Source organism: Heteronotia binoei, chromosome 8, assembly GCF_032191835.1.
Source record: "Heteronotia binoei isolate CCM8104 ecotype False Entrance Well chromosome 8, APGP_CSIRO_Hbin_v1, whole genome shotgun sequence".
NCBI classification, from domain to species: Eukaryota; Metazoa; Chordata; class Lepidosauria; order Squamata; family Gekkonidae; genus Heteronotia; species Heteronotia binoei.
The window spans coordinates 75,643,982-75,659,155 of record NC_083230.1 but is presented as its reverse complement, the minus strand read 5'-3'; the positions used below and the strand labels follow the sequence as shown (position 1 = coordinate 75,659,155).

Sequence of the window (15,174 nt, the reverse complement as noted above, 5' to 3'; positions counted from 1 at the left end):
GCCTCCCTTTGTCGTTAGAGTCGGGAAAGCAGGCATGAGAGTTTGCTGTGTTAAAGAGAATGTAGCAGCCCAAAGAACATTTTCCACGGAACGTGGTTCATTAAAGAGGTCTTAATAGACTTCTGAAGGATTGGTCTCATTTTTGTGTGCTTGCATCGGGAACGTTGAAGGACGTCGACAAAAGTCAATTCTTTGTTTTTATATAATTTATTTATTTCGTTCATTTATGCCCCGCCTTTCTCCCCAACATGTACCTAAAGCTGCTAACATTCTAGCATTGTTCTCTTCTCCATTTTATCTTCGCAGCTACCCTGTGATGTGGGTTAGGTGCTCTCTCTCTCGCTGTGTGTGTGAGCGAGAGAGACTCAATAAGCTTCCAAGCTTCCTTGGCACAGCGAGGATTCGAATCTAGGTCCCCCAGATCTTAGTCAGATGCTTTAACCGCTCGCTGTCTTGTAAGCACTGGCTCTCTTGTATAGCGATCAGAGGGGAGGCTAGCCGCCTAAACAGGCAATTCTAAAGTCAATAGCAGTGAATAATAACAAGGCTTGTCTTCAATTCTATCACATGTATTTGGTGCCGACGGTACGCAATCCACTGTTTGGAGCGCCATTATAAAGCAGCGCTTCTTTCTGAAACAATGTGTTAGCCTGGCCTGCACATCCCAGCACACTACAAAACTTCATGAGGCCGGGCTGCTGCACTGCATGTTGGTATTTGTACTCCCGATTGATGGCATCTTTATTATTATTAACATCAAGGGCTGTTGCAATAAGAGCTTCGGGAAGCATCTTCCTGAGAAATGGGCTATCATATGCAGAAAATGTCTTTTCAGTTGCAGCCAATCCTAAAACTGAAAAACCCATTCATCCCAGACTCCTGGATCTGCGAACAATCAGGTGTGTGACTGTCAGTGCTAGCGTCTCGTATGAGCACAGCGCTCATCTGCAGTGCTACCAGCCCAGTGCAGCGCTGGCGAGGTGACCCATTTGTGGGAAACAGCGCATGTGTGCAACACTGCACAAGTACATTCTTTTTGCCTGCCTGTTGTCATCTTTAAATCGGACCAGCGTCCGGGGGATAATGGGGGCATCAGCATACATCGTACGGTGTTGTGAACAGTTATGCAAATATATGCTCATTCTAAGCGACACACAGCTAGTCATTATTTTCCTGTTCTGCCACGGGCTCCTCCTTTTGCATACATCTGCTTTTCTTTCCCGCGTTTTTGTTGCCATTTCAGACCGCATGCTATCAGAATCTCTTGCCTAACCTCAAAGATTTTCTATTGGCTGCTCGTGACACCTCCTGCATTCGGATTGGTCACCTCCTATGCTCTCCTATGTTGGTGCTATGGCAAGAGTGAGCGGGAAGGTATACGGAGGGTGGGGACGTTGCATTGTTGGTTACTTGGTGCAAGGTGAGGGGGAATTCCAGGCAGCCCTAGAAATTATGTTTTGCGTGAGGCATATTTCTCTAAGAGCCCTGCAGCACTATCCCAGGAATCAGTTTGTCAAAATGGAGGGTGCGGGGAGTGGGGGGGGGGGGGGAGATTAGGGAGCAGGAATCGACCACCCTACAAAACGTTAGAGCTTGGACAGGTAGACTGAAACAGGACATGTAGATGTATAAAAAGGCGCTAAAATTTAGCAAAAGGAGAGGCAGTAAAGAGAAGGGATAGAAATTGTGTGTGTCAGAAAGAGCCCTCTTCCACGTGTTTGCATTTTTCTTGAATATTAACTTGAAAATGGCTTTTCCGAGAATACAATGAAAAGTCCAGTTTGAGGGAAAAACACATTTTCTGCAATTTGTCTTTACCAGTGATTATCAACACGCAGTCCTAAATCGGTTTACCTACAAATAAGCCCCATTGCTTTCCCTTTCAGTAGGGCTGTCCTCATTTGGACAAGGTACAGTGCTGAATTTACCAAGGAAAGCACCCTCCCCTTTTTTTCCACCCTGCAGTCAGTTATATATTGTAGTAAAAAGAACCTTTTGTTTAGCAAAAGTTAGAGAAATACAGGGAACCAACCATGAGAAAATTACAGTATGTTCCTTTAAAAGTATCATTTAAATCCAAATCTTTCTCTATATACCAGCCAGGTACTGATAATTGTTCATAAATAGCAATCTGAGTTTTCCACTCAGATTAGTAGGATTTCCTTCTATTGATTTTAAAATGTAATAATGATTTGCATTCATTTTTGCATAAATAAAGGCATCCTTGGCATTTCCAGATGTTCTCAGCAACTGCCCTATTCATAATTGGCTATACTTATAGAGTATTTCATAAATGAAATATATATATATATATATATATATATATATATATATATATATACACACATATAGTGTGTAGGGAAAGTGAGGAAATTAAACCCTTATAATTTAAATCATTTTAATCTACTATGGAAAAGAGAAATATATTTTATATTTATTTCTGTCTAGGAAACCAATAAATCTGAAGTCTTAGAAGTAAACAAAACTTTGAACAAAAATTTTAGAAGATGAAGTAAAGTTTTATGCCTCCAGATGGGTGGGTGATCAAGAAATGTAAGGAATGAGTGAGGCTGTTGGCTTGGTTTGTCCTAAGATCAAGCCAAGGAGCTCAGTAGCGTGGGAAGGATATGGCAGCTTTCAACTGCAATAAGGCAAGACTCCCTGATCACAAGCCCCTTGAAAGATTCTTTAGACATAAAAGAGATGTGTAGACCAAACACAGCCACACTGAATCCAACAAGACTGTCTCTGTGTCACAGATGATGCAGGACTTGGACAGCGTACCTCGGGTTGAGATTGGGATCTACATGTAATGGGTTGCTTCCCACACCCAGCACCCCAGCCCAGGTCCCCAATAACAGTCTTGCTAAGCAGCCAAGTTTTAATCATTTTATCTTGGATTGAGTCCTCACAAAGTGTGGATGAGGGGCCAGAGCTGAAAGTTCAAATGACTGAATCTTCATTCTGCCCAAAGAACAATATATGTTAGTCAAGTGGACAGGGTTGTACCTTTGTTACCTTCCTTATGTGCTGCTTTGCTATGTATAAGAATTTTTTTAGCATTGAGAAACATTCCATTATGGGAATCTCCCCACACTCACAATCTGAAGTGGTACAAACCAGACAAATTTGCTGTCTCAGATCTCTGCTGGGAAAAGCATCACCTGCTATATTTCTGCATGTTAGGCTATTGTTAAACGTTATAAGCAGAGGTTCAATTTAAAAACTGTGAACCTTAATAGGTAATCTGCCCTGATCTTGATGGCTCATACTAGCTATCAGATCTTGAAAAATAATCAGGGTTGGACCTACTTAGTGTTTGGATGGGAGATCATCAAGGAAGTCCAAGATTGCTATGCAGAGTCAGGCAATGACAAACCTCCTCTGAACATCTCTTGCCTTGAAAACCCCACAGGATCACAATAAGTAAGCTGAGCCTTGACTGCACTTTCCACCACCAACATGTAATCTGGACTCAGGTTCTTCCTTAAGCAGGGACTCCCAATATTTGCATAATTGATTTACACATAAACCAATTAAAATGACTTTCTGTCTTCTTGTCTTTGTATAGTGCACAGAATTAAAGTTTCTGTACATTTTCTGCTGTATCTAGTTTCTTCCCTTTACACTGCCTGGTTCCTGTATCTCCAATATGGTTATCATTTTCCACCACCCACTGTAGCTATGTCCTTAACAACAGCACAGCAAGTTGTTAAAGACACATGAAAAGACTGGCTGGGGTTTTTTTCTGGTCTACTGATTGCCCTGTCCTCCCACTTTGTCCTTTCTTTACAGCAACCTCAATTCAGAAAGCACTTTCTGCCAGGGCTGAATTTTGGAAGAAGCTGATCATGATCCTTACCCATCTTTGACATACGCAATTTTAAAAATATGTTAGGCCTAAACTAGCCAAAGTAAGGGTAGATTTCAAAAGACTGTTGAAAACATGTTTAAGTCCCCACCACAAGGAAATCCAGTAGTGTGAGAAATAAATGAAAATAGAGGTCTCAAGATTTTCATATAAAATCATAGCTGTTTTTTAACTTTATTTTTTTCTGGCCAGTTTTAACCTCTTTGACTTATTTGATAGGGAGAAATGAAATGATTCAATTTTTCTATAATTGATTTTAAATATTATTTGGACTTAAGAGTTTATTGAAAATGTATTTTATGTGCATATGCATATATATTTATTAAATAATTGATAGTGAGGCAAGAAATTACACTTGTAATCATTAACACTGAAAAATACTGATGTTTTCCATCTTTTGCCTTCAACACAGAAATTTCATGTTATATGCAAATGTTTATCCTACAAATATTCTTATTCCTATTGTTAAAAGTATTTCCCAATGTTTGTAGAAGCAGAAAAAGCATTTTAAAAACATTTTTGTTGTGTGCACATGTATATGCATATGCAGAAATGACAATAAATCCATGCCCATGCATTTAAAAAATCTGTCCCACAAAAATCAGGAATATCTGAAAGCTTAACTTCAGTTTGATTGTGCCTATCATGTCAAAAAAGCATTGTATTTTCCTTTAGCCTATTAATTTGTTCAATCATGCATGAAAAGTTATCATTTTTGGACCATTTTTAGCACATAGTAATGGTGGGTAATAGGGCAAGAATTTTGACTTCAGGAACTATGCATTTTCCTTGTTGTGATTGTCACCCACAATACAGATTTACTTTTTAAAGTAGTCTTGTTTAGCAGAACAGCATTTTATTGCAGCTTTTGATGGAGGCAACTGGAGACTGCAGCACCCCATATGCCAGAGTGACCCCTAAGAGCCGTACTCGTTTGCAGGATCTGGAGCCGCAGGTTGGCAAAAGACGCTTGTCTCAAGCACGCCACAGGGCTACCTTGGCAGAGCTCTTCAAAAACTTGCGTGAAACTGTATATTCACAAGATAATTCCACATCAAAGGTACAGGAATAAATATGAATCCATACAAATGACAGGAAAATGTTATTATTTTATTAGTGTTACGCGTTTTCTTCCATGAGATTCAAGGCAGCATATATGTGGTTCCCAGGTAGGGTTGCCAACTGCCTGTAGGGAAAAAAGTCCTGTCCCTTTAATAAATGTTTAATGGGATATTATTTGCCAGGTGATATTATTTACCTCCATGCCATGAAAAGTGTCACCTATGCATTTTTTGTACACCTAGCCTCTATTAAAGGGACATGATTTTTTTCTCCAGGTCTGCTGGCAACCCTGTGAGACTGTGTCCTATTTAGGCAGTCAACAGACACAAACTTGCTTGATTTTGGCAAGGCTGCTGTGTCATGTGTACCCCAATCTTCTCAAGTTCTGTTTACACTGGTTTATGTACCTTTTATTTCAATATGACAACCTTGCTTGAGTTACTTCAGAACAAGCATACCGGAAACTTTGTATATCAGAACTGTGTTTGTGACATGTTCCTGTTTTCATCTGTAGAAGATTTTGAATTTTGGTTTTCATAAATGCAATGAGGGTACAATTTGATTCTATATTTGTAAATTGTACCTAGAACCTATTCTCAGCAGTGTACTTATTCTCAGCAGTGAGGAAACTTATTGACTCCCAAGTGGCAAAGTGCTTTTTAAGATTATTTTTTATTTTGTCATCCTAGAATAGATTCACAGAGGCAGTTCACATAGTGATTATCGTACAGTAAATACATTCATTTCCCTTTAAATGCATGCTGTTTGCAAGTCACAAAAAGGCTATGTTCATCATGTTTAACACATGATGGGACTTTCAGGCCACCAGACTATCACATGATCATTGTAAGCCTCATGTAAAAATATGAGCATGAGAATCTGCCTTGCTTTAATATTATTTATGTGTTCTGAAGAGTCTGTATGGAAAGAAATCCTATTCCTGATTGAAAAAAGGTCTTTTCATTTGCTATGTCTCTTTACTTCTGTCTTTTCTTTCCATAGTCTGATGCGATTTGAAGTCTCTGTTTTCTGTGTTTGATTAGTGTCAGGTTTTATGTAAGGCTAAGAATTATATCCAGGAGCTGGAACAAACCTTGGAAAATCTGCTGAAAATGAAAGGTATTGTACACAAGTATTTGCCCAAATCTGTCCCCCAGTTTTGCATTATTTCTTTGGTATCAATAAGATAGATGGCCAAGTTTTGGGATCATTATCAGCCTGCATAGTATGGAAATAGATTTTTTTTTTTTTGCAAGCCAAACTTGTACAAATAATAGAGCAAAGGCAGATGAAGAAGAAGGGTGGGAAGGAAGAATGCTTAATCCCCTTTTATGGTTGCCAGTTCTCCCTTGTACATCTCTCCCCACCCTAAGCCATTTCCCCCAGCCGGTTATTCTCCCCAGTTTTATTTCCAGTTTCAGAAATCATCTGCAGGAAAAAATGGCATGGGAATGCGTTTGCAGGAGAGAATCACAGGTGGTAGAAGAATTAAATATCCCTTCTGCCTGCCTGACGATCCTCCTTTGCAAGTGCCCCCCCCCCCACATATCCTATTATTCCCATGGGCTTGGGAACCCACATTTGCTGAGGTAGTTTCTAGTTCCACCCTAAGGGAAGGTACATAAGGATTATAAGGGAACTCTGTGTTTCCCTCATACTTATTTATTTATTTATTTATTTATTTGGGATTTATATCCCGCCCTTCCCACAAGTGGCTCAGGGCGGCTTCCAGTGGCTTCCAGTACTCTCTAGTTCCACTCTTAATCTTCTCTGCTAAATTAGAAGTGGCACACAGCATAGCCCTTAAGAAAAATTGCCCCTCTTCCACAGTTTAAAATAATGATGAGCCAACGTTATGTCTACTTTTTATCTTGTTAACTTTGGGAGTCATTCCTAGATGTATGCCTGCCTCTCCATTTTGTTTACATAGAGCAAAGATGTTGACTGCATAACATATTGAAAAATGGCAGGTGGTGCCATCCTAAGGAAAGTTACACCCTTCTAAATCCCTGGGAGTCAGTGGTCTTAGAATGGTGAAACTCTGGCTTTGGAATACACTATACAAGACTGTAAAAATATACTTGGATGATTCTTCCATGATCTTTCATATGCCATAGATCCCCTTTGATGTGCATTCTGGAATTGGTTGCTATCTGTAGCACATGAAACAATATACGCACATCATTTTCTCGAAATACTGAGCAAGCCTCTAAATATGCAGGGAGGTAATCATGTTAGTCTGTTGCAGCAAAAATAAACAGGTGTCTTGTGTCTCCTTAAGTCTAGCAGAATTTTATTCCAGCATAACCTTATGCTAGAATAAAATGTTGTTAGACTTTAAGATGCCACAAAAACTCCTGTTCATTCTAAATATGTAATTAGTGACAGTTGTGCTTTCTGCTGACAACAGAAGTTTTAAACCTGGAGGATGGAAATCCATCAAGCTTGGAGCAAGTAAAGGAGGAATATGTCAAGATGTACCTCAACCATTACAGGTATGACACCAGAAACCTACATTCTCTCCACTCCTGGCATCTAGAAGCTTCAGTAAGATGATGAGCATCTGTCCTGTAAGTTGTGCTCATCACCTCTGTCGTAAAACAACAGCAAGAATAAAAATCAACATAGAGCGAGCTCTTGCAAGCAGTTCATTATCAGACTCTTCTTTTGTTTCTCCCTGCCATTGTTGTCCTTTTCCATAATAACCTGGCCAACAGAAGAATACTGCTGTCAAGAAAGGCCTGTGGATTTTGTTCCTAACCTATAATATATGCAAAGTAGCTATATATTTCAGTTAGCTCCTATCTCTCTCTCTTGCATTCTAGTTCTGTGCCTTCTTCAAATGACATAACTCACAGTGGCCCCACAGTATGGTGTGTGGTTCAAGAATATGAGAAGAATTCAGTAGATGCAAATACAGGACTTACACAGTCACCGGCTACTTCTTCTCCTGATCTTATAGAGTTTGAACGGTAGGTGAAGTGGTATGTTGTTTCTTCCCTTAGAAGTGACACATCCAAAAGATATATGGGGAGAAATTGCTTCTGACTCCAATAGATGTAAGTTGGAAGAAGTTCAGTAGGCTTGGCTTCTTTCTTTGCAGTGATAAGTGAAATTGTATCCCATTGGACTTTTCCATCCTGTGGTTCAAAGCACACTTAAAAGGGGCTGGAGGTTTTCAGAATTCAAACACTGACTGCTGAAATGACTGGGCGCTTTTATATTAGTCACTGGATGTTAGTACTTGGTGCACTGGCAGACTCCAAAGGTTCTCTATCTAATACAGGAGAAGCTGCTGTGTGCATGGTAGAGCTTTGAAGCTTTTGTAGAATCCCTTTCCCCAAAGAACAGATAAAATATTTGACCATGTCTGTCACTGTTCAAGAGTCTTGGATGTGTAGCCTTTGGCAGGTGAGGGGTGTCCTTCACACACTGGAACATGTATATATACCTTGATTTTGAGCACTGTACAGAGTGGGATAAATGCTTGTTGATATAAGGGAGAAGCCAAAACTTAGATGCAGAGTGACTCAGCTTTCGTTTTTGCCCCTCATGTACTATATTTCTATTGGAACCAATTTTCAGTCCAGTGGCACCTTTAAGACCAACAAAGTTTTATCTGAGTATAAACTTTTATGCACACACACACACTTCTTCACACAAAAGCTTATACCTCTATAAAACTTTTTGGTCTTAAAGGTGCCACTGGACTCAAATGGTGTTTTGCTCATTTAGACAAACACCTGAATCTATATTTCTATAAGTAAGCACAATACATTTTTTCCCTTTTGCCATCTTTCACTTTTTAAATTCACTTTGTACAGTAAGACTCTATCTTGGCCAGTAGATGGCATAGGCTTGCTTTTCTTGTACAGCATCCTGTAGTGTTATGGAAGCAGTTCCATAGGAGTTCTTGAAAACAGGTGGAAAAGCATTAACTGGCAGAATCTCTACACAAAAATTAAATAATTTTAGTACTGTTTTTGTGTCTTCCTTTCTCACTTTCAGTGATGAATCAGTGTAGGATAGTAGTTAGACTGTCAGATTAGGATCTGACCCAGGTTCAGATCCTATCTCTGCCATGGAAGCTTGCTGACTGACCTTGGGCTAATGCAGACTTTTCAGCCTAACCTCCCTAACATGGTTGTTCTGAGAGGATAAAGCAGAGGAGAGGAGAACAACGTAAGCAGCTCTGGATCTCCACTGGGGTTAAAAGAGGGGTATAAATGAAGTAAATGAATGAGTCAGAAATTTTAGAAGTTGTTTTATGCAAAGTTGGATCACTGCTCCATATAGCTCAGCACAGTCTATTCTGATTGGCAGCAACTCCAACTACCTGTGATTCTTTACACAGAGATCCTGTGTATGTAAAATATGTACTTTGAGACCCAGTCCCTCCTCAGCAATGCAGACTGTCAGTGGCTTCTATTATGCATTCTTATAACATAATTTTTTACATTGATTCTTTTTCTTCTGTAATCAAACATGTTACATTAATCACTCTTCCACTGTAGATAGATCCAAGTAGGCAGCCGTGTTGGTCTGAAGTAGTAGAACAAAATAGGAGTCAATTGCACTTTTAAGTCCAACTTAGTTTTATTCAAAACATAAGCTTTCGTGTGCATGCACACTTCTTCAGATGTGGAATGAGGTACAGCAAGCTGGTCTTAAAGGTGCAATTGACTCCTATTTTGTTCTACTCTTCCATTGGGTTTTTCTTAGTTCCTTTAATAGTGCTTTTCTTGCAGAGACACAAAGGTAGATAAATCAATATGACAAATAGAAATTTAAAACTTGGCAAATACAACAAAAGCTAGAAATTTTTTCAGACATTCAAACCACATGATTCCTTTTTGTAATGTACTGAGTTTGGACATGAGTAACAGTCAACATACTTTATTAGCTAGTACATCACAAAGATAACATGGCGGGGCTGGGGCCCTGAATATAGACATTCGCTTGGAACAACCCACTTCCCAGTCAGGTCCAATCCTGATCATTTAAACTTCCCGCCACAGATCTTCAGAGGTGGTTAGCATCTGTCCCTTACATTCAGGTGACCCGTGGTTTCCCGCTGGTCACCGCAGCGCACATAGCCGCACTGTGTTGTAACTTCAGGGACCAAAAATGCAAGACGTAACACTCCTCCCCCCCAGTTCAAGATACATAATCTCTAAGGTATGCGGGTGGCTGCCATTCCCTATATGATCACCGAGGTTCAGCCGGGGGAACGGGTTGCTGGGATCGTCAGCAGTGCCGCTGGTCCCTCATTGTGGGGCAAGGAAAGAAGGGACCCGCACGGCAGCATTGGCAGCGGAGACACTGCCCGCTCCCCTGCTGGAGATAGATTTATAAAGTCACTGGGTGGCTCCTCCACCAGCATGACCAGAGCTGGTGGAGGGACTGCCAATGGCGATTGTCCACTTTTTCCAATTTCCAATTTCCTCATCCTCAGCCTCCTCTGTTCATCCGGCAATGCAACTGTTCGATATGTCAACAGAGGATTTGCCCCTCCCCTCCGTTGAGATCTCATATGAGCGGGACCTGGTGACCCACAGCACTCAGCCTCGTATCCACTCCAGGCCACTCGAAAAATTCTTAGCATAGACCGGGTCCCCTGCGAAGAACCCCCTCATGGCTTCTCAGATCACAGGAGAGTTGTGGAGGTCCAGAGTGCAGTCTGGATGCAGTCTGTCCAGTTGGATGATCAACTGCCTGCCCATTAACAGTTCCTCTGGGCTCTGGCCAGTAACTGGGTTCGGGGTAGTACGGTTCCCAAAAAGGAAGGTGGCCAGGCGGTGGCCTCAATCCCTATGCACAATGTGCCCCAAGACCTCTTTGGTCATACGGACCATGTGCTCCGCTTGGCCATTAGTGGCCGGGTGGAAGGGAGCAGACCATATATTCTGGATGAGGTATCTGCCTAGGAATTCCTGGGAGGTAAAAGCGGTACTGTTGTCCGTCACAGCAGTCTCGGGGATCCCATGAGTGCAAAAGGCTCTCCATAGGCAGGACAGGCACCTTTCTACTCACCCTTCTATTTCTTCATCCATTCCCGGCCACCATATGTAGCTACGTGCCAGTGCTTTCATACGCACTATACCTGGGTGCATCTTGTTCAAATCTTAGAGCTGGCCAAGGATGCAAGGACATGGCTAATCACTGGGACGGGTGGTCCTGTAGGGCTTTATTTATTGTGCATTTATAGTCTGCACATATTCGCACATCCCCATTTGGTTTTACAGGAATGACTATGGGGGTCTCCCATGCAGCATGGGAGACAGACTTTGGTACCCCCTGGGCCACTAGGCTGTCCAGTTTGGCTTCAATTTTAGGTTTCAGCGTGAATAGGACCTGCCAAGCCTTCATCCTTATGGGCCTCACCTGTGGGTCGAGCTGCAGTGTAATGGGTGGCCCTTTAAAACACCCCAGAGTGCCATCAAAAACCTCAGGGAATTCTTGGCACACATATTCGAAATTGTGCATTTGAATTTGGCTCAGACTATTTCTATGCCCAGAGGTGCATAAAGTGGTGAGCTGGCGCTTCACCACATGTCCAACATCCCTTCATAGTGTTCAAACTGCATCCTAACTCTAGCCCACTTTTAAATCTGGACGGGGTTCTTTTGGAAGTCCCTCAAGATGAACCCCGCTGGCCACAATGGTGGGCTGCCGTTAGGGCATAGTCACTTACGGGTCTCCTCCAAGATTATGGAGATGGAGGATCCAGGCAGGGAGCCACTTCAATGTGAATTGATACTTTTACTTTATCAGGGGTGTCTGGGGGCAAGTTCAGTACCTGGATGCTGGTGGAAACTGTGGTATATTCTTCAGTCACGTCATGGTGTGTGGACTGGTGCCTCCGGTTGGGCTTGGCTTGGCAAGCTCGAGCGATGTGGCCCAATTTCCCGCAGTTTCTGCAATCTGCATTTCAGTAAGGGCAGTTGCGGCACTCGTGTGGATCCCTGCAGCTGGCACACTTTGTACTGACTGGCTTCTCTGTGGCCTGTGGTTGGGCTGAAGGTTGCTGCCTGTGGCATGGCTGGCGGCGGAGCTGGTGTGCTTCTTCCCCGTCGGAAGCTGATGAGGTGGCAACTTGATGTGCGCTTGTCACAGAGCAGCTGCTGTGGGCCTGTTCAAAAGTGGTTGTTTGAGTGCCTTGGCGAGGGTGATGTCATCGGTGGCCAGCAGTTTTCGGCGCAGTTTTTCCTTTCGAACACCCATCACGTAGCAGTTGAGCAAGATCTCCTCCAGGTCCCCTGTGAATTCGCATCACAAGGTGAGACCCCGGAGTTCGGAGAGGTAGTCAGCGGCAGACTGCTGCCTCGTGTAGAACGCGTTGCTGCTGCTTCATGTAGAACGCATCCCTGTGTGTGAGGTGGGTAAGCTGCAGTGCCAAGTGGTCAGTCATGACCTTGATTAAGTTTTTATAGGTGGCGGCAGCCAGCGTCATCAATGCAATGAGCCGCTTCATCAGCTGGATGGTCTCCACTCCACACGAACTCAGAAGGAGCGCCTTCTTTTTGGCCGCTTCCTCCATCTTGTGCAGCTCGATGTAGTAGCTGAGCCAGTCCACCCATGATTCCCACAGATCAGGCCGGGTAGAGTTGAATTCCAGTAGTGGTTACACTACTACTACTACTGGAATTTACAAGAATGGTGAAGGCAATTTATACTGAACAACAAGCAAAACTCTGTATGAATGCAGACTTGACAGAAAAAATTATAATCAGCAAAGGAACAAGACAAGGTTGCCCTCTATCTCCATTGATATTTATAATGACCTTAGAGGTACTGCTTATGCGGATTCAAGAAGATAAGGAGATAGAGGGACTGAAACTGAAAGGTTTTTCCTATAAATACAGAGCGTTTGCTGCTGATGTAATGTTTATAAATGAAAACCCAACCCCAAGTTATGGTGAGTTGGCAGGCTTCTATATAAATAAAGAAAAGTCAAAAATTTTGTGTAAAAACATGTCAAAGAATAAACAAGAAAAATTACAAAGCTTAACAGAATGTGAAGTGAAGTAAAGTATTTAGGTGTAGAAATAACAACAAAAACATTGACTTGTATAAAAATAATTATGAGAAGCTCTGGCGGAAAATTGATGGAGATTTATTAAAATGGAATAAGCAGAACTTGTCTATAATGGGCAGAATTTCTGCAATTAAAATGAATGTGTTACCAAGAATTATGTTCTTGTTTCAAACAATTCCAATAGTGAAGGATGACAAACAATTTAATAAGCAGCAAAGGAATCTTTCAGAATTTATATGGGCTGGCAAGAAACCAAGAATTAAAATGAAAATTTTAACTGATGCAAAAGAGAGGGGAGGCTTCCAAGTGCTGGATTTAAAATTTTACCATGATGCAGTATGCTTGGTGTGGATTAAGGAATGGATAACGTTATTAAATAGAAAATGATTAACATTAGAAGGCCATGGAAATGTTTTTGGTTGGCATGCATAACTGTGTTAAGGGAAAAGTAAGGTGGACGGCTTTTTCTTACATCATTATATAAGAAGCAATTTGTTAAAAACCTGGTCAAAATACAAAAGATATGGGGATGAGAGGAAACCGCTTTGGATTGTGCCAACAGAAGTAATAAAGTTATACTCAGATATTAATGAAGAGAAATGGTTATCATATAAACAACTGTTAAAAATACACGGTGGTAAGGTGGAATTGAAAACGGCGGAAGAATTGGAATATAAGTATAATTGGTTTCAATTGCAACAAATTAAAAGTTTGCTTGAACAGGATGTCAGAAATGATGGAGTAAGACAAGATCAAACAGAACTGGAGAGAATGCTGTTTGGCTATAATGATAAATTGATTTCAAGAATCTATAAACTATTATTGAAATGGTCTACAGAAAATGAAGTGGTTAAGTCTCAAATGATAAAATTGGCGATAAATATAAACAAAGAAATACAGATGGAACAATGGGAATACTTATGGAAGAACTCTATGAAGATATTGACATGTTATAATATTAAAGAAAATTGTTTTAAAATGCTTTACAGGTGGTACATGACTCCTAAGAAACTGTCGAAAATGAACAATCAGGTGTCGGATAGATGTTGGAAATGTAAAAAACATGAGGGATCTTTCTACCACATGTGGTGGACTTGTAAATTGGCAAAACAATTTTGGCAAAAGATTCAGCAACAGATTTCATAGATTCTGGGTTATAACATAAAGAAGGCACCAGAAATCTTTTTGTTGGGATTAAAAATGGAAAGCTTTCCAAAACAAGATAGAGCAATACTTTGGTACCTTCTTTCAGCTGCACGGACATTATATGCGCAGATGTGGAAGCAGGACAAAATACCAGAAAAGTGGGACTGGATTATGAAAATTATGCATTGGAGTGAAATGGACAAACTGACAAGAATCTTAAAAGAATATGATTTAGATAAGTTTAAAAATGAGTGGGGAAAATTTCAGAAGTATGTTGAAAAACAATGGAAGGTGAAAGGACATTTAGTGATTTTTGATCATAGTTAAATGCTAGAGGAAATGTAAATGGACTATAGTTAAAAAATGTGACTATGGGACTATACCTTTTCTTATTTTGTTCAATCTATATTGATAAGGATTATGGTTAAAATGAGATTATGGGAATTTACTTTTCTTCAATTTTATTTTTATGAAAAAGATTGTGGACTAAAGGAGTATAATGAAGATGGATAATAATCATAGTTAATGGTTTTTTCCTTATTTTTAATTTACTGTAGCTATAAGATTTTTGTAATGAAGATTCTTAAAATGTTAAACTACCTTTTATTTATTTTAAGTACTTTAAGTAAAATGCACCGGTGGAGGTCATGAAAAGGGGAGGGGGAGGGAGGTGGAAAATGTGATGCAATGCATTGGTACTAAACATTTAATAACAGTTGAATATTATTATAATATGTTGCAAAATAATAAAATTTGTTTTACTCGAATTCTGGTAGTGGTTGTCCTAGAGCCACAGTCATCCCCTCGACCCCGGTGTGTTGCTAGAAGCGCTAGAGCTCGATGCACAGAGCATGCAGTGCGGTTGGGTGAAAGGCTGGTTGCTCAACAGGATCCCATTCTTGTCGCCAGTGTAATGTACTGAGTTCGGACATGAGTAACAGTCAACATACTTTATTAGCTAGTACATCACAAAGACAACATGGCAGGGCCAGGTCCTCAAATATATAAATTCACCCAGAACAACCCACTTCCCAGTCAGGACCAATCCTGACCAGTT

General features: G+C 40.8%; 1 protein-coding gene across 1 annotated transcript in view; it reads left to right on the top strand.

The window, feature by feature from the left end:
• Positions 1-4,668: 4,668 nt before the first annotated feature.
• Positions 4,669-15,174, top strand: part of STRA8 (stimulated by retinoic acid 8) — a 33,191-nt gene continuing 22,685 nt past the window's right edge. Inside the window, exons 1-4 of the mRNA XM_060244572.1 lie at positions 4,669-4,931; positions 5,977-6,052; positions 7,344-7,428; positions 7,759-7,905. Coding sequence (XP_060100555.1) covers positions 4,743-4,931; positions 5,977-6,052; positions 7,344-7,428; positions 7,759-7,905 — 497 coding nt within the window. The 5' untranslated portion in view covers positions 4,669-4,742. The remainder of the gene's footprint in view (positions 4,932-5,976; positions 6,053-7,343; positions 7,429-7,758; positions 7,906-15,174) is intronic.